Genomic DNA, 19275 nt, shown 5'->3' on the forward strand with positions numbered 1-19275 from the left:
TCGTATTTGGCTCAACCAACTTTGTGACCACTATTGAAGCTAAATACAGTCTTTTACCATCACTAACTGATCTTTAATCAATAGTGAAGAGAGAGAGAAAAAGAGAAGAAAGAAAAAAAATACAGATATAAAATTAAAATATTAAAGAACAAAACGAAAAAATATAATTTAAAATAAATAAGTTTTATATTTTATATTTTTAATAAATATTCTTTACTTTTCTTTTATAATATAAAATTTTTAAATTAAATTAAATAAAAAAATTTCAAAAAAATAGGCAATGTACAAACGAGCTTACATGTGTTAGATACATGTCACTTAACGAAAATACTGATAAAAAGATTGATTTTGTTATAATGCTGAAGGTTTAGGAATCAATGAGTTAATTTTTAAATTATAGGGACTAAAATGATATGAGCCCAAAACTGTAGGAACCACCGGTAATTGACTCAAAATTTGCCCAAAGTTCTAGAAAGTGAAATTTTCCTCTCTTTTCTTCTCCACACTTCGTACGTCAAGTCAGACGTTATGGGTTGGAATTAAACCTATAGCCGCTCTTTTCTTCTTCTTACGATACTCCAAAATTCTCTTCCTGATTTGTCTATTTTTATGCTCTAGAATTTCTTAGAGGGGGCAGTTTTACTTTGGTTGAATTTAAATTCGTAATATGAATTGGATTTATACCTAATTAAAGCTTGACCACGTGATTTATTAAAAAAAAAAAAAAAAAAAAAAAAAAATGTGGCAGCTTTAGAAACATGATTTTGTTTAACGTGCTTTGGCATCGTCAACGCCTCGCCATATTATGATTACCATGTAATCAAACATCTACCGTGCGTAATTATGATTACACATGTGAAGGATGTAGGGATGCTAACTGTTTTAGAGGGCAAAAGGATACTAGGATTTTAAGAATAGGAGTTTGACTCTATTCATATACTGATCATCCATCTTAATCCTTGGTTTAAGTTATAACTTATAATTATACCAACAGCCATTGATTTTGGGATGAAATTAGAATCTCAACAATAAATAAGACTAAGTTATGTGGTCCTAAAATGTTGTTAACTAGCCCCTTTTTTAAAAAAAAAAATTAGTAAAATTAATGATCATATATATCTGCATTCTGAAATATAGACCAACAACCCAAACCCAAAAATTAGCCTAATTATAATACTATACAAAAAATGAAATATTGTCACAAAATCATGAAAATTACTATATATATTTCTCCTAGACCTTGGCAAATTAAATATGAAGAAAAGGCATAATGAGGTGCATCAAATTCAGGGAGCAAAACTTGTAATGCAAAATTATGATGACTTATGGCATGCTCTTAGGGCATGCCAAATGGATGAGTGAGTGGTCCAATTTGGTCAAGGTCATGTTTATGGCAGCAAACCAATGGCAAATGGGGTCCTTCAAGAATGATGACGGTTCAGCTCATAAGTAATAATCAATCATGTTCTCCATTTGAATGAGTAAAATTTTCAACATTAGCCCCCTCAAAGCAACAACGAATGGATATATATTAATTATATGTTCCCAACAAAAATAGTAATAAAAATAAAAAGAAGACGCAATAAATTAAATTAAAAAGATTTTGCACATTAATTAAAGGTAGAGGGTGGGTTGGGGGGTGGACGGCTAGCGTTTATAAATAAATGAAAGTATAAAAGAGAAAAGTAAGAATCTAAGCATGACAATTGGTGAAGGGAGAAGGTTGTGCAGTGAGCTTTGGTTGGACATGGCAACTTTACGGGTAAAGTTAGTTCACTATCCAAGTCCACTGTTTAATCTACACGAGTTTCTTCTTTGCAAGGACAACTGTGTGCAGCTGGTCATTGTCATCTCACCATCTCACAGCAACAAACGTGCCGTTGAGGTTACCCTGTTGCATGCCATCTTAGTTTGTTCATGCAAAGTTGATATTTAAAAAACATTGTTGGATGTGTGATCACTATTGTTTTTTCGTTTCATTTTCTTATAATTAATTAAATTGGAAAATGGAGATTCGAACTTGGAAAGTCTTTATGTGTTTAGCCACATAAATAGTTACATTGTAAACTTGTACTCACTTATACATATATATAGAATGGAAAGTTGAGTCTGGACCTCTCACCTCTGATCTCTCTCTCAAGACTTGGTAAAAGTATGAGTTTCATATATATGGCTCCAATCTCTACACCACTTGTCGCTTGCTTCCTGTTTTGGCCAACCTGATGATCAACTGGTTCAATGTTCATGGCCACTACTAAGCTTCACCCTCCTAACTAGCCCTGCCAATATATATATATTGTCAGATACCATTCGGAGAGGTTGAGGAACCTCACCAGGGTTCAACATATAACTAGCCAACCAAATAACCAATGCAAAACCTACTCTCTGAACTGATTATATATATACACACACACACAAAACTCAATAATTAATTAAGTTCAAGATCTGATCAAAACCATCAACATATAGAATTTTTAGCTTAACCTGTTAAGCCCTTCTGACACCACAATCAATGTAATTCTTACGTTTCGGCCAAGCAAGTCCTATAATATAGGGCTATATATTGTTTGGAATGGAACAAAAACGACACTTAGAAAAATGAAAAGGAAAACATATGATAATTGGATGCGCCGAGACTAGAGTGAACTCTTAAGAGTGCACAAAGACTAAGTCCTGGACGACAGCCACTGCTTGGAAGCATAGCAACTAAGGTAACAATTCAAGGGTATTGCAATTATGAATAATGATTTATAATAAGTGCAAAACATGCAACACAAGATGTACTAAGACAATCACTTTGTTGAATTTAAATCATACATGTATTCAATGAACTTCGCTATATTTTCAGGCGGAAGAACGAAGTGCAATGGTGCAGGCAGAATCAGCATCCTTGGCAGTTTCCTGCTGCGCTGCAATGAGCATTGTCATGGAAACATTGAATTTCATTCCAAAATTTGCCTCCCAGCTCGATGTCTGGCACCTACTTTGCCCAAAGAAACAAGCTACTCTTCTACTGGGACCTACCCACATGATGAGAACCATATTGAAATCAGCCTAAAATATAAAAAAAAAAAACACACAAGACCTCAGGGTTTGGTTTAGTAAGTACTAACTAGATGTCGTCAATCAAATAAGAATATTGCTCAGATTGAGTCATCAATCACAACTAACAACAACATTGCCCTTCATAAATGTCTAAACATCCAGTTAAATAAATTAAAGAATATTAATGCATAGTATTCTAGTATGCCTCTTAACTATATTCATATGCTTTTAAAATTATAATGGGGGGGTCATCAATCAACAAGAAGATTGCCTTTGTTTGAAAATTCCAGTTGTCCCCAGTGGGGAATAAATGATTGCCTTGGCGCCTATATGCTTGCCTTTCACTCCAACAAAAACCAAAAGCTCATTTCTCTTATCTTCTCTTTCTCTCTGTTTGCAATAGGTTCTCCTTTTTCATCCAACACTGACAGACATTCCCTGTCTGTTCCAATCATCAATTTTGCACTCTATCCGTCCACTCCCCTCCCCCTACTCACTCTCTCCTCTCCACTGAATTTTGCAACTTCAATGGCTTCTCGTGCAATTAAGTCAACAACCGCAAAACAGCTCAAGGAGCATCTCCAAGAGCAACAAGAGCCTTTTACTTTGAGCATATACCTTTCTGAAAGAGGGTATTTGGTGAAATGCTTGAGCTCTAATGGTCGAAATGGTTGCTGCCAGATCAATTTATTTAAGAACCTGAGCAGACCACGCAGTTACAACTTGAACAAGAAAATGGTTTTAATCTCCACAAGGATCGTCAAGTCGATACTGTACAAACTTGTTTCCTCTAATGACATCCAGGAGCCTTCTTGTCGCAGTGATAAAGCCCACCAAGATGAATTTCAGACTGCAGAAACAAATGGTTTTACCGAGGTGAAGGCTCTAACTCCATTTGGCGCCTTTCCCAGCTGCGCTCCTGAAGAGGAACCTCTGCCTTTGAAACATTGCAGAACTTCTCAAGCCTCAAATGTTGGTTATGTGGAACAACAAAAGGTACTGAAACATCTATTTTAGCTTTTTGTCAAAAAACCTACAGCAAAAAGCTCAGCTACTCGCAGTGTTAAACACAGACAGCTAGAGAGACAAACCCCAATGCATGAGAGATATAAGAAGCAACTCGGTCTGTTTTTTCTTGTTTTAAGAAAGCGTAAGCTCTTTTTATCTAGCGTCAACTCACATTGCTTGCAGACTCTTACAGATAAAACCTGTCAAAGGACATGCACTCAAGAGAAGCACCTCAACCTTATGTCAATGTTAAATACATTATCATCCGACAAAGGTTAGTATCTTTTTCTCTTTTTATTTTTAATCTATTTGCTTTCTAGAGTTTGACCCTGTGCTTCTCATGGAAACAGTGCATCACATCATAACAAGACAAGAAAGCCTATCAAGTAGGAGTTCCACTCTGACCGAAAATGCTGGAGGAAACTTCATGTTTACAACTTTTCCCTGGAAGTGGCTAGGAAAATCACTAATTGAGAGATACAGCCTCATTGGGTTCAAAGAATCAAAGGAGATAATCGAACCTTGCTCTCCTCAGCACCGGAGAAGCAAAGAGCTTGTGAATAGAAGGAAGCCTTTGTTCAACCTCACAGGGGAACGGGAACCCATCCAGAACAGTGATAGGAAGAATGTCAGAAACAAGTATAACTACATTCACTGGTTCATTGGGGTGGGAAACCCGATCAAAGCAGAGCAAATCTACTCATGCACGAAATACTCTAGAGACTCAAGTATGGATTTCTCTAACACATTAGAAGAATGGAATTATTCCAGGCAAATGCAGAGAAAGATAGGCTTCGAGTTAGGGGATACTATCATGGATGAGATCATTGAGGAAATAATTTACTTACTCCGGCAGTAAAATGGATGAGCTACTCAAGCGCAACAGGCGCAGTCTATGCCCAATTCCATTTCTTTAAACCGAATCATTATTCTGCTACAAAGATAAATGGCTATATGTGTGCACTTCCCCTTGTAAAGTTAAACCAGACACCGAAAGGAACACAAAGAGCATGCAAGTTTACAGGAAAAAGGAGAATAATAAACAGATTTACATATCGACAAAACAAACAAAGGGAAGCAAACAGGAGAACAAATACATAATTTAAAAGCATAAATTTTTTTCTCTTTTTTTTTTTTGGTTTATTTTTTGGGGGGTGTTGGGTGCTATTAGCTAAAGAAATATACCATGCACTATTTCTGTACAGTGAAAATAATACAGATGACATTGATAATCAAGAATTCAAGGAAGATAGAATCAGAACTGACCTACAAATTTGATAGCTAATGGGACGATGCTAGCTGCACTTAGCGACTGTTACAGACTTCAGAAGCTTACACCATTTGCTATCATTAATTTGCAAAGAAAAAGGAAGAATTAACAGATAATGCCAAAATCTGTATCCAATTACTAAAATTTAGGTTGCATGACAATCCCAATAACACAACCAAGCTTTAAATTTTTGCTTGAAACATCCCATCACTGGATGGTAACCAATTACTAAAACCTTGAAAGGCTGAAACCATTGCTTACTTCCCCGCCTTGCAAACAAATGAACATATCATTTTATCTTCTAGAAACTGCTAGTTTCTGTCACAACAAACCGTTACCAATCCTTTTAATTATTCCATGGTCATCACTTGAACAAGAAAATTCCAGGTAGTTGATGAAAACAATTATGAAAAACTAAAAGAAATCACTATCTGTTAACTTTTTGTAATCAATAAACCAAAAATAAATTATGATACTGATACAACATTGCCCTATCAAAATATGTAGATAGGTAAAAAAACAGGCTACCTTCTGTTGCTGAAGTACATTAAACATGCTGACAACTGAATGGAACTATAAATTTGTAGGATAATATAACTACCGACTTTCCCTCTCACCAAATTCCCCATCTTCAAGCTCCTCGTGATCAACATTTCTACGTGAACCATTCCGATGTTCTCTCTTATGTCTTTTATGCCTGTTTTCACTATCTGATTCAGGAGTAGATGCATGCTGCAGCAGTAATGATCATTGATCAAGTGTTCTAAACACACAGTTGGAACCATTTCAAACAAACAAATGGAAATAAATATCATACCCTTTTCGATTTTTTGCGATCACTACCATGCCTGTGGGAATTCTTAGTCCGCTCTTTTTCACTTTCATTCAAATTATCCACAGAACTTTGATGCCGCTTCCGATGTTTCTTATCATCATCTTTTCCTGATCTTTTATTTTCATTGTCATCATGAATTTCAGCCATATCAACATTTCCTTCCAAAGGTCCCTCCCTCAAGTGTTCCTCTTTTTCTCTTTCATGCCCTCTCTCTTTTTCCCTTCCATGCTTTGCCTTCCTTCTCTCTCTATCCTCTCTCTCCTTTTCCTTCTTTGCCTGCAAAATAAAAGAAAAAATAAATCAACTTCACGTCCACAATTCTAAGAAAAGAATGTCATTATACACTCTTTTTTACACACTTCCAAACAGCATTGATCAGAGATGGGACAGTCAGCTAATCAAAGTCCAGACACTTTACACGGGATAAGGAAGCACCCTCCACAAAAAAAGGATATTAGATTTGGGGCAACAAGGATATAGTAAATGATTTATGCAGTTTGCTAAGAATTTTCTGGTAACAAACATCACCCAAGAAGTTCATCTGCAAAAATTTTTGTGCGCATATAGTTACTTTAAAGAGTAACACTACCCTCGAGCACATGCAAAGAATAGACTAATGACAAGTCACAGCTTAATGCTAATTGAAATTCAAAAGAAAACTAAAGCACGGACTTAAGCTTATTTCACAACAAGAAAATGAATGCTCATATTTTAAGTGCAGAAATGGTATGCATTTACATGAGTGAAATTGATCTAATACCTTGTCTTCCTTTCGTCTTCGTTCCTTCTCTTTTGCCTCTTCTTTCAACTCTGTTATGTATTCCTCAAATATCCCCTTGCAGAAGCCTTCATCCCCAATGGAACTACACAAGCATTCAACAAATAAGTTTCATGTAAGCAATATTTGCTAAAAAATATATACAATGGTATCAAGAAACTAGGAAGTTAGATGCACAATTTCAGGTAAAGATACTTGGTTATTATTTCTTCAAAGTCAGTCTTCAATTTCATAGAAATCACATCAGAACAACCATAAAAAAGAAGCATAGACAGACAAAGAACAAAAGTCACAACTATCAGTGGTCCATATCAGTATATCCAGGACCACAAATAACTCTAAGCCTTCCCAATTAATGAAAACTTCGTCAACATTAAGAAAAGGAATCTTGTAGAAAATACTAGGAAAAATGATTTGATATAATGAACAATTATTAGTTATCAAAAATATTGCAGCATAATAAATGTATAACCTAAAACTATCCCAATCCAATCAAACCAGCAAGTACCTGAACTCCTGACTACTTTCAAAATGATATTTGCAATCCTCCCATGTTGAAGATGAAGTAATTTTTTCATCTTCCTGCAACAGGTTCATCAATCAGATAGATTGAAAAAAAAATTCCAAACTACTCAACTATTCTACAAAAATGCTAAGATCAAATAGATGGAATAAAAAAAAAAGGTTTCCTAACTATTTAACTATTGAATAAAAATTTTAAGGAAATAGCCTGCCTCACCTTTATAGAACGTAATAAATCATAAAAGTCATCGGCGAGATGTTTACGTTTCTTAGCTTCTTTCTCCTCCTTCTCCCTGACCCTTTGAAGCAACTCCTCAAAAACTAGCTGCAAAGGTGGATATCATATATTCAATTAAATACTTAGCTAGTTGTCTCACATCTTAAAATCAATTGATGTCACATAACAATTAAACATCTTAATGCCATATTTTGGACAATAAATCTCCGCACCATATCCTATTTTCAGACCCTTGGCAGTTATATCTATGTGTTGTCAATTCCAAGCAACTGGAATGTCAGATACTTGGACACATACTCACCCGACACTGCACCCAAGTCTGAGCAACATATATATTCATTAACAATAAAAAAATTTTGGAGCAGCCCAAAATTCCAACTGCATGCCCTAGCAAACCACTCTGGCATTCAAAAGAAAACAAGAACTGTTAAAAACATGTATATACCTTCAAATTAACATCTGATATAGGTGGAGAGCTAATATCCTCTGCAATGGCAACCTTCAAGTCTTCAAGTGTCCAAGTTGATGCCAAAGAAATCTAAAAACTTACCAGATATTAGATACGAAAAATGTTAAGGGCATTTAAGGAAAAACCACTGGATTGCATTGCCATACCTTTCTCAACTTCACTGCATCCTTAACTCGAGCTTTATCATCATGATACTGTAAATTAAAAATAAGTAGGCAAGTTATTATGAGCACTATTCATTTGCTCAATGAAAGTAACCATGATTACCAAAACAGCCACAGAAACAATTGTTAGGTACTAGGTACAGTTTCTTTCAAAAATACCCATCCCTGCATGTCTTATTGTCCTAACATGAACAGTAGCTGAACCTAAGCACTGAATCCACATTCCATGCACCAAACAAAAAGAGCTAAAAATGTATAAACCAAAGTGACTAGTTAGCAACATGGTTATTTCTGACCAGTTAGATGTTTGATGTTTTTAGTTTATTTTATGAGTTTCAACTGTATTTTGAGATTTATAGTATCTTAAGAACCCTTAAGTGGAATTTTGAACAAAGAAATTAGGGCCATAATTTCTGAGAATATTCTTAAATTGTTTACCATGCAACCAAAATACTTTCTGAAATTGAATTCAGACCTCTTTTGGGTCAAATTCTGCTCTAGAATACCACATACAAACATGGCATTAATGATACCCAGTTAAAGAAATTAACATAGTAAGCAAAGAAAACCAGAGAATACTAAATCTAGTAATAGACATGAATTTTTGTTGAGATTGAATGTAAAATAACATATACTTATAAACACCAAAGCATACAAACCCAGGATCTTCAGTCCAGGAAAGACCAAAGAAAGCCAATGATTTACTACATATTTTAGTAACTTCAGGGTAAACTAGAGAAATTAACCTGAATAGAAAGATAAAGATTTACCTGTTTCTGAAGCTCCTCGGCTACATCTTCAAACAAATCTTTTGGAGTTGAACCTGAGGTGTTGGATGCAACTGCCATAAAGGGGGGTGATTCTTTAACCTGAAAACAAAATCCATTAGACATATCAGAAAGCAAGATAATATATGAAATAGCTAGCTTGTGCACTTTTCTCCCCATGACCAAAACAAACTTGCTTGCTAACCATCATGCAATAATCACGCCAGTGAGTTTTCGCAGTAAGAGTGCCTGCAGCAACATGTCCTTCCATCAACTTGCGGAACTCATCACGATTTTTACGCTCTGCCTTTCTCAGTTCTTCCTATTTTGATAAAAGATTCAGATCAGACCATAATCCCAAAATCCAGATACCAATCAAAATGGGTAAAGTATATAATTGAGGTCACCTTCTGTATCTTCCTCTGCTCCTCTTCTTCCTTCTCTAAATCCCTTAAATATTCCTATAAAACCCTCTTAAAATTAGACACAAAATGCACATAGAAATTGCAAATACAGTAGAAATCACAAATCCTATTGAAAGTCAAATGAAGAATGCTACCTGAAATATTTCCAAGCGGTCGATTTTTTCAAGACGTGAGCACCTTTCGTCAGTCTCCAAGCGGTCCTGAAGTTTACGCCACTGGCTATTTGCCTACAAAGTAATAGTAATACCATAAAGCTCAATATCAACCACAAATGCAAAACTTGAAATTTGCTAAAAGGTACCTTAATGAAGTCACAAGATTCCAAAAATTGCCTGTACTCCACTATATTCCGCTTGCGCTGCTCCTGTGCCTTCACTCGTTCCTGCCCAATAAACAAATTCAAGAAAATGAAAATCATGGATATGCGACAAAATCTTTTAACCATGGTCTCTGCAACTAGTGCAACACTTCATTCCTATGAGATTTTGACTTAGCATATATAATAAGGACATTTTATCAAATAAGCTCACAATATCTGAATACAAATAAAGACAGTTTTGGGATTATATTTTGTAGACATACAGAATTTACAGATGATAATGCACTTATAAAGGTTGACAGAACAATATAAAATTGATATTTGGGTTCCAGATGGAAGAAGACAAACAAACTTGTGATGGACGTGAACACAAATATTCAAGCATATTTGTGTATATATAACGTAGTTGTTTTGTCAGACTGATATGTGAAAAGAAGGTAGTGAGGGGCATGTATGTATATGTTCTACAAACACAGCAGCTTAAATGGATGAATTGAGGGGCCGAAATATACCTTTTGCCTGAGTTCATCGATGTAATTCTCAAAAATATCTTTTCTATCTTTCTCCCGTTCAACAGCTTTATACCGTTCATCATCTTCAAACATAGCAACTGCTTTGCTGAATGATAGTGCAAAGACTCAATTAGTAAAGACCACTTACTATGCAATGTCCATGATATAGTATAAGATCTAAACCAGAACAACTGTCAATGCTATGTAGGGATAAAGAGAACGCAAACCTCCATCTTGTGGATGATGTCAGCTCCGAGCACTCCTGTACAAGGCCCACAATAATCACAAGAGAGTAATAAAAAATTTAAATCTAGTGAATTGAGATTATAGAATCTCTACTCTCTAGAGCAGTAAATAACTTAACTTACTTCTAGCATTGTTTTATATTCTTCCCGAGCCTTTTTCTGTTTAATGCGCCTTTCCTCAGCCTCTTGTTTTTTCTTTTGACCCAAAAACTAAAAAAAATGGGGAAAAAATTTATGATAACAATAAATAATCCCCATGAAACATGGTGAACAACACAAATTGTCACTTAACACAATTCGAAACCTATCAAGCTACGTGCATGCTGATTATGGGTTCAAATAAAAGTGAAAACAGAGCAAGGATCTACCTCATTAAAAGCTTGTTTCCGCTCTCCAAGTGTTCTCAGTGCACCATATCTTTTGTCATTAATTATTACTCTCATGGCCTATTATAATCAATATCAATATCAGATTATTTTCAGAAATGTGAGAAAAAAATTGAAGTAAGACATAATTCAAACTACCTATTGAATTACCTGATCCCATGACCAGTCAGAACCAACATTTGCACACTCCAATAGAACTTTAAATGCATTTTTAGCCTCCTAAAAGAGAAAATAATTTTGAAAAATTGGTGTTAGGCACTGCACAAATTAACATTAACAGTGGGATATGGAAAATCCTGGTACATACTTGCTTGCTGGCATAAGTCAAAGGATCTTGATCAATTGCTTTCTCTTCCAATGCATTGTTAATTTTCTCACTCACTACCACATCTTTTACAGTTTCCTGTGAAACAGTACATCACTTATCATCTTGCCAGTTAAGCATATACAGAAGTTATTGCAAGAAAGAAAGATAAATAAATCCATTGCATACATCTGCATTTTGTGCTGAAAATCCTTCAGCAGTACTAAGCATATCCATAGAAGAAACTTTGCTGATATTATTCCTACACAATGAAAGATCAGAAATGTATTCAAAAAGGGCAAACCAAAGCTACAATAAAATCACTCAAAACCAGATATGATAACAATACATTGGTGCTGTAACAGCATTGACCACTGCGATAGAAGCTTCAGGACTTTCTGAAATAGCAGCAGATGATGTAATGGTATCCGCAGCTGTCCGAACCACATCGACATTGGTCACTGTCGAAGAAGCTCCAACAGGTAAAGCTGATGCAGAAACGACCACAGGTTTTACATCACTAGTAGCAAGAACTGGTGCCACAGGAACTGGACTTGAGGCAGCTCCTTGAATTATTGTAGGTGGTGTATCAGCACCCGATGATGCTTTAACTGCAGGAGGTGCAGGAGGTGGAATATGAGAAGAAACTTCCGACTGAGTTCCTTTGGCAGATGCCATCTCTACTTGTTCACGAGCCAACTTGAACGTTAAAATACCAATGGAAAAAAGAGAAGGTAAGGAACCACGATAAGAAATCAAAGGAATAATAAGTTCACAGGTGATGGGAGAAAACCTTCAGCTCCTCAGGGATTGACCATGTTGATTGATTTGTAACCTTGTTGTGGTAATACCTGCAGATGTTCAATAAAAGGATCTGATCATAGAATACCAACAAATTTACAGAAGCTTAAAAGAAATTATTCAAATTACACACTTTCTTCCATCGGGACTCATAAATTCCTTCCAGTTAGTTGATGCATCTGCCCTCTGTCATGCACATAAGAGGAAAGTAAGTAGAAACTCTACTTCGTTAGGGAAAACCAACCCAATTCTATTGAAAGGAGGAAAAAAAGTTCAAAAAAACAAAGAGGGAGAAATCTCAGAGGAGTCCATTCCAGGCCCTAATACTAACAGGCCAGAACTCCGCCAAAAAGCAAACAAAATGATTTAACAATCCATATATTTTTAACACTTTAACTTTTAAAGACAATATTAAAAATTTTACAAAGGTGAAAATAAGTAAAAAGATTATACTATTACCACTCTTTACAAGTTTTATGCATAGAAACCACTCATTGACAGGATTTGGTTAGCAAACAAATAAGTAAAAGAAGTTTCAACAAAACCAAAAGCTCACATCTCATAAATGATGAGCAATATTATTCTACAGTGACAAAAAAGAAGACACAATTAACCACAATGAAGACCATTCTGTTCTTCGCCCTTCCCATCTCCCTGACCACCTTCTCATTTTTTGGGTTTGTGCAGCAAATTTTAAGAGTATGCATGTCTACAAATATAAACAATGTATCTATATCCACTATAGTTGCAAAAGGTAACAACTAAAACACAAAAGTCAAAACGAATGTAAAGAATACATCAAAAGCTAGAAGCATGAACCACCATTAGAGAAGCAGCAAAGAAAAAGAGAAGTGTATAAAACTAGCATTGCCGATTGTTATGTGACACGGACTCTTCACTTACCATAACATACCCATGTCCAACACCTCATGGACACTTCACTATTCATAAGGGTATGACACTTGCATCCTCAAAATTAGCGTAAAAAGTTGTCAAAACACGATGTACCCGTGTCTGACACCCTATCTCGAGTCCATGTAACACAGAACAATAGCGCTGACCAAATTGGCTGACAACCTGTCCAAGCTTGATAATCCTCATCTTATCCAAATGGTGCAATAGGCAGTGCTTCAGTTTAAAAATTATGCAAATCTTCTCTCGTTTCATTTAAACCCAAAATAACAAGGAAAAACAAGCACAAAAGCCAAATATAAATTTCTGAAAGGGAAAAAAGTCCTCTTCTTTTAGCACCTATTTGATTCTTGGGTCAAGGCAAAGGATTCAGTACCCAATTAACCCACAATCACCATCAGTTTTGGGCACTTCCATAAATCCATCCATCTGGTTTAAATGCATCTTTGGTTATCAAATTTCATGGGGTTCAAGATTGATGGAATCTTTGAGGAAATTTATCGAAGCAAAGATGACTAACCACAAAATGTTCTTCAGAAATCCTCCCAATGAAAGGAAATTCTCCATTAGGAGCAATAGTTAGAAAAAAAGTTGTCATTTAAGATAACAAGCTTAAAGCCATTTTCTCTACCTTCCAAACAATTTATTTTTATTCGATGAAAATTTAGACAAAAAAGGAAGAAAAAGACAAGTCTGCCCCTTCAGAAGCAGAACCATGGGCATATTAACTAAAGCACCTCATTTCTAACCTTCTAAAATTTAAATTTTAAAGGACTAAGATAAAAATGTTCTTACAGGCCATGCATGTTTCTCAGATTTTACAACCCCCTCCCAACCAAAAAGAAATGGCATCACAAACTTAGGAGTGAAGGGCATTGCAGATTTTAGAGTCAAAAATGGCAAACAATGCACCCACCAAAGAATTAACATAAAAATCCAGCAATAGAATGAAACAATCTACAAAAGAAACTGAATGACAGAATTACTAACATTCATGCTATAAAGTAGGTAGAGCAAGCAGCAAAGACCCACAGCTTATCCTACCTCTCAATAGAGTAGCACAGCATGTACCTGTAAGCACCTTTAAAGCTATGGAAGTCACACGAGGCATTTAAAGATATAACAATAAATAAGCATTAAAGAATATGCCATTCGACTTATATAACTTAACATGCATTGATACCGGCAAAATATAAGTAACAAAATACCTTTTTAAGTACTCACCCAAAATAGAATGCCTCGGAAGTGGGGAAGTTGTAAATGAGTAGGATTGCACAAAGGAAAATATATGAAAATACACAAGCACCACAGTGAATTACAATCATATTTGAAATTCAAAATCATTCTCAACGAAATTTCTAGCAAGTTGTCCAAAAACTGAAGCAACAATCATGTAAAGATTAACTTTTGTTGCTGCCTCATCGGGATGTACTGGTTAAACTTATTAAATCTTTCCTCAGGACAAAATGGCAGAATAACTAATTACTATGCATAATTGAAGAGAGAGAAGAGAGTGAGAAAACTAATGAGTGAACAAGCAAAAGAGTGAACCTTTCAACAAGGTACAGATCCAACAAAATAAAAACCCTACATTTTAAAGGCTCGATCATAAAATAAGCAAAGTAAAAAAAATCAAGTAAATTACACTCATACAGGTAATGACAGAAGGAAAAAATGCTCCATGCAAGCTTTAATTTCCTCCATTAAAAGCTATGTGACATGGAAGAGAGCTTCTTCAAAAGTCAATTACCCCAAACACAAAGATTTGACAGTCCATCTACTAGTCTCACAAAAACAGTGAATAGAAGATCAGAGAACTGAGGACTAAGGAGCCATAAATCATAAGTGCCTACAAATTCGACTTCTACCTTTAGAAGCAAGCTAATGGAATATGTTTTCTACATCAGACCAGGATTAATTTTCTTATCATGCATAGAACATGCTGACTATGGCTGGAACCTATAAAACTCAAAGGGCAACACATCTAACACAATTTAATAATTTAAGTACAAAGCCAGAGACCATGAAAATAACATCACTAGCATAACTCACCTCAATTGGTGTCATCAATTCCAACGGCTTTTCCCAACTAGATTGCCGTGTCTTCTTATTGTAATAATATCTGCATAAGACATAAAGGATCCATGGTTAAATAAATACAAAGATAAAGCATGCAAAGTGCCCAATAGATGGCATCTAACTGCCACATTCATCTCAATGGCTCTGGAGGATACCAAGTAAGACAAATTCACTGGTATAATTCTATGATGAACATTGCAATATGTTAACAGAAACATCTAGGAATTTTAAGTTGTATCAATTGACCCAAGACATAACAATAAGCCTGTACTCTGAAACTATCTTATCCATGGACATTCAAAAGTCTCCAAACTCCATTACATATAGCACAAAAAAGGTGAGATGAGTATTTCTGCTGTCATGTCAGCTAGGGTCACAGGACATATTATTCCCACCAAATTCTCACAAACCAACCCTTAAAATATAGCAAGAAGAGCCATCTTTGACTACTGCAAAAATACCAGCCTTAAACCCTTAGCTACCAGCAGCACACACCTATGAGTATTACATACCTTCTTCCATTAGCAGAAGTATGCTCTATCCAATCAGTTGAAGCCTCCTCAGTGGGCTTTGGCTGAATGCTAGGTGCCTGAAATTTTATAAAATTGCAAACTCAATGTGATACTTGCACCAAGTGCTCGCACTCTCAATAGCAAAAATTAATAAATTTCAATAATAAAATAGCACAAGATGTACAGGAAGGGAAACAGTGTGCTGAGTGGAGATATGTAGCAAAAGGAGGAGGCAGATGAATGTCCTTACTGGTACGGTAGCTGTGGAAACAGATGGCTGTTCAACAATTTGCTGCACAGGTATAACAGAAGAAGAACTCTGGCTCACATGGATACCCACATGGCCTCCAACTGAAACACTCGGTGCCTGCAATTGTGGCATGGGTTGATATTGAGCCATTGCATTATGAGACACTGGAGCCTGACCATAAGAAGATGATGCAAACTGCAAACACAAGAATATAGAAAAGCAAGGTATAAAGATCTGACAAAACAACTGTAGCACTAACTACTAAGCACAAAAGGTTCTGAATCACTTACAGGATACGACGAAGAGAGGTGTGATGCTGGGCCCCCAGACACGTAGTTATTTGGAGTTTGAATATTAGGTTGAGGCAGTGATGCCCCTGGACTGACATGACAATGTGGCTGAGCAGTTGGCAATGAAATTCCCAGTGCTGCAGGGGGAATATGGCCTGGTTGGACTGGTCTTGCTGGTAACTGCTGCATTACTTGAGGAAATTGGGGTTGCTGAGTTTGAGGAGAAAACCCAGAATTCATCACAGTAACTCCTCTGGCAACAGGTTGAAACGGTTGAGGAGCTACTGGAACAAACTGTTGTGGCTGCTGTGATGGGACAACAGGTCGGAACTGCATAATATATAAACATATAATTGAAAAATAGTTTAGGTAGATAGATTGTGTCGGATAATACAACGTAGACATTACAGAAGACCTGAAAAAAAGAAGTTATTACCTGAGCAGACATAGGTGGAGGAAAATTTCGAGGAGGATCCATCGAGCCAACTAAAGGAGGCGGATGAGGCTAATAACGGTAAAAACAAGCAATTAGCACGCTATTTGTCAAAATAAGTCATGAATATGGGTCAAATGATTTAGTCCTTTGATGAGATTAAGCATGAAACTAAAAATTCCAAAAAATTAACATAATTGGAAAATTAACATAAAGAGAAAACTAAAAAACATAAAAAAAATATATATGGTTAAACTAATTTTTGCTATGGAATAGTTTACTTTTCCAACCATAAAGATTCAAGAATTCTTTCCATTGAGAGGGAAAGAAACAAACCCGGTTAATTCAGTCATAAGGGAACATATGGCTATTTAATATCATGCAAATATTTTCTACCTAAACTAACATAATATATGAAACTCATTAACAAAACGATTCTATTGTCCTTTGAGCAATATATAAGATAAAAAGTCCTATAAACTTTCATGAGAAAACCAACAATCAAGTAAGTAAATAAATGACAATATGAGAAAAAACATACACACATAAGCCCAGTGAAGGCCTTAACTTGAGACATGAGTGTAAGTGCCAGATATACACCTAAAGCAGTAAGTTAGTAACTACATTACGTTTGATGCATTATACTTTTGATGTTGAAACTATGTACAACGCATGATCCTCGAAAAATAAATAAATAGAAAAGAAAAAGAATGAAAGAACTTGCAAGCATCATACACCTTCAAGGACTATTGAGGGAAAAAATCTTATTTCTTAAGAACATCCACACCAACCTCTATTAGGAAAAACATTGTTTTAATCACATTACCTGTACACCTGAAAATTGGGGGTTATTTGCCATCTCAGCAATCTGTTGAGCCTCCAAGAACAACTACAAAACTAATAACCATCATTATCAAGTTAGAAGCCCCCATGAAAGGAGAGTTGAATAAGTTTCTTCTTTTTTTTTCTTTTCTTTTAGCAGCATGTAGAGCGGAAGAGAATTTGCAAAATAATAGCAATTAAGGCCAAAAACCATGCATTGTCAAAAAAATTATGAAAATAATGAAACTGAGAAACTTCATCACAATAGGCAAATATGATTGAGCAACTTCTACAAATTCCACACGGTCCAATGACAAACAAGAAGAAAAAAAGATATCAATCATAAACTGATGAGGTTGCCATGTAAAAACTTAAAACAACAAAATGATGGCTCTACCATGCAGTTAAGATGCAAAGCACTATGTGCTCCGCATTACCCTCTCGCCAGCTGTTAAATAAGATAATATTTCCGTCATAACTCTAATGATGATGCAATGGGATATTTTATAAGAGTGAGACAGTTTAACCCTACCGTTTGGTGAGTTTTTGACACTTCTACTACCATTTCTTTGTCATTCTTATCAGCAGTTAATAGAGCTAAGTATTTATCCTAAGGTGACTGTAACTCTGAAGGCCCCACGCAATGGTTCTTAACAGAACGCTTATAACAATAACAAAAGGCAATGCGGAGAAACACATAAAAACCCTTAAAAAGCACTTCAATCTTATAAAGGTAATTAAACATGCATGTCTCACTCGGTAGCAAGACATAATTAAAAAGCACAACTATTATAGAGTTGTCCACCCTGTACATGCATGTCTCAGAAACTCTAACTTTCCAATTCATCTTTTCTCTTGGCAGCTAATTGAATTGATCAAGAGCCTAATTAAATGAACAAAACAACAAAGCACTGCCAAAAATACTAAAAACCAGACACACGTAATTAAACCCAAAGATTAACCCTAACACCACAGAAACATCAATTCCAAATTTGGGCATCCATTAATTCTATGAATAAAAAATTCAAAAAAAATCTGCAAACAAATAGCCATACACACACATGCCTCAGTCAGTTTCATGCACCCAAATACAAAGAAACAATGGAAAGATCAATTTTTGAGTCATTGGCTAGAAAAATGAAACAATCACCAGAATGTGGTAAATGCAGCCATTTCCTTAGGTTTGACCCAATAATTCAATCAAAACAAAACCCCCCAAATTCCCATTACCCCAAAAACTCAAATTTATTTGCATGTCAAGCCTCCAAAAATAAAAAATAAAAACAACATTAGTAGCCCTAATGATTAAACTAATTCAAAAGTCACATGTATCAAAATTTTTTTGCTCAAAATCACATGTATCAAATTGCAGTCTGTAAATCGAAATGGGCGGCTGAAAACACATTAAAAAAAAAGAAAAAACATACTTTTTAGCATTGGGGAGTGATGGAGAGAGCCGGAGATAGAGGGAGAGAGAGAGAAAGAGAGAGAATAGAAGTAGTAGTATAGAGTATTTGAAAGAGGCGCGTGAGATGAAAGGAAGGAAGTGTGAGACCCAAAAGGAATCCGCCCGTTCTTTGTTTGTTATTCTTTATTTTATTTGCATAGAATTGTGATGAAACAGAAAAGAATATATAAAGAAAAACAAATATATATACATTGGTATATTTGCGTCGCGCTTGCAAAATTGTAACCGACCTTGTTAGTCGTCCATATTCCGAAAATACCCCTCTCCTCTTTTTTTTTTACCGTGTTTTTTTTTTTTAACACAGTTATTGAAACAATTGTTAAAATTACGTTCACGTCCTTTGAGATAACGCTGTTGACTCTGTAGAAACAAATTGGACTAGAGTACTTAGGTAAATTACCTGTTTCGAGCTGGAGATGCC

At 35.5% G+C, this 19275-nt stretch overlaps 2 protein-coding genes across 3 annotated transcripts; one reads left to right on the top strand and one right to left on the bottom strand.

Annotated features, from left to right (window-relative positions):
* On the top strand, positions 2823–5185 carry LOC18608116. The gene is made up of 3 exons (XM_007042622.2): positions 2823–4041; positions 4237–4327; positions 4404–5185. The coding sequence occupies exons 1-3, from the start codon at positions 3376–3378 to the stop codon at positions 4910–4912; spliced, it is 1266 nt and encodes a 421-aa protein (XP_007042684.2). The 5' UTR covers positions 2823–3375; the 3' UTR covers positions 4913–5185.
* On the bottom strand, positions 5728–18993 carry LOC18608117 (pre-mRNA-processing protein 40A). Of its 2 annotated transcripts, none has more exons than XM_018115938.1 (29): positions 18814–18993; positions 17391–17453; positions 16568–16636; positions 16132–16461; positions 15842–16036; positions 15592–15668; positions 15053–15122; positions 12222–12274; positions 12081–12138; positions 11637–11986; positions 11477–11549; positions 11291–11386; positions 11134–11202; positions 10966–11043; positions 10721–10807; positions 10580–10614; positions 10353–10458; positions 9823–9903; positions 9656–9748; positions 9504–9557; positions 9302–9418; positions 9100–9198; positions 8312–8359; positions 8142–8234; positions 7676–7783; positions 7445–7518; positions 6919–7021; positions 6141–6434; positions 5728–6055 (listed from the first exon to the last, which is right to left on the bottom strand). In XM_018115938.1, the coding sequence occupies exons 2-29, from the start codon at positions 17421–17423 to the stop codon at positions 5921–5923; spliced, it is 3078 nt and encodes a 1025-aa protein (XP_017971427.1). In that variant the 5' UTR covers positions 17424–17453; positions 18814–18993; the 3' UTR covers positions 5728–5920. The 2 variants fall into 2 exon arrangements, with proteins under 2 accessions (XP_017971427.1, XP_007042685.2); XM_007042623.2 differs by having other exon boundaries at positions 17391–17461.

This window comes from Theobroma cacao, chromosome 2, assembly GCF_000208745.1.
Source record: "Theobroma cacao cultivar B97-61/B2 chromosome 2, Criollo_cocoa_genome_V2, whole genome shotgun sequence".
NCBI classification, from domain to species: Eukaryota; Viridiplantae; Streptophyta; class Magnoliopsida; order Malvales; family Malvaceae; genus Theobroma; species Theobroma cacao.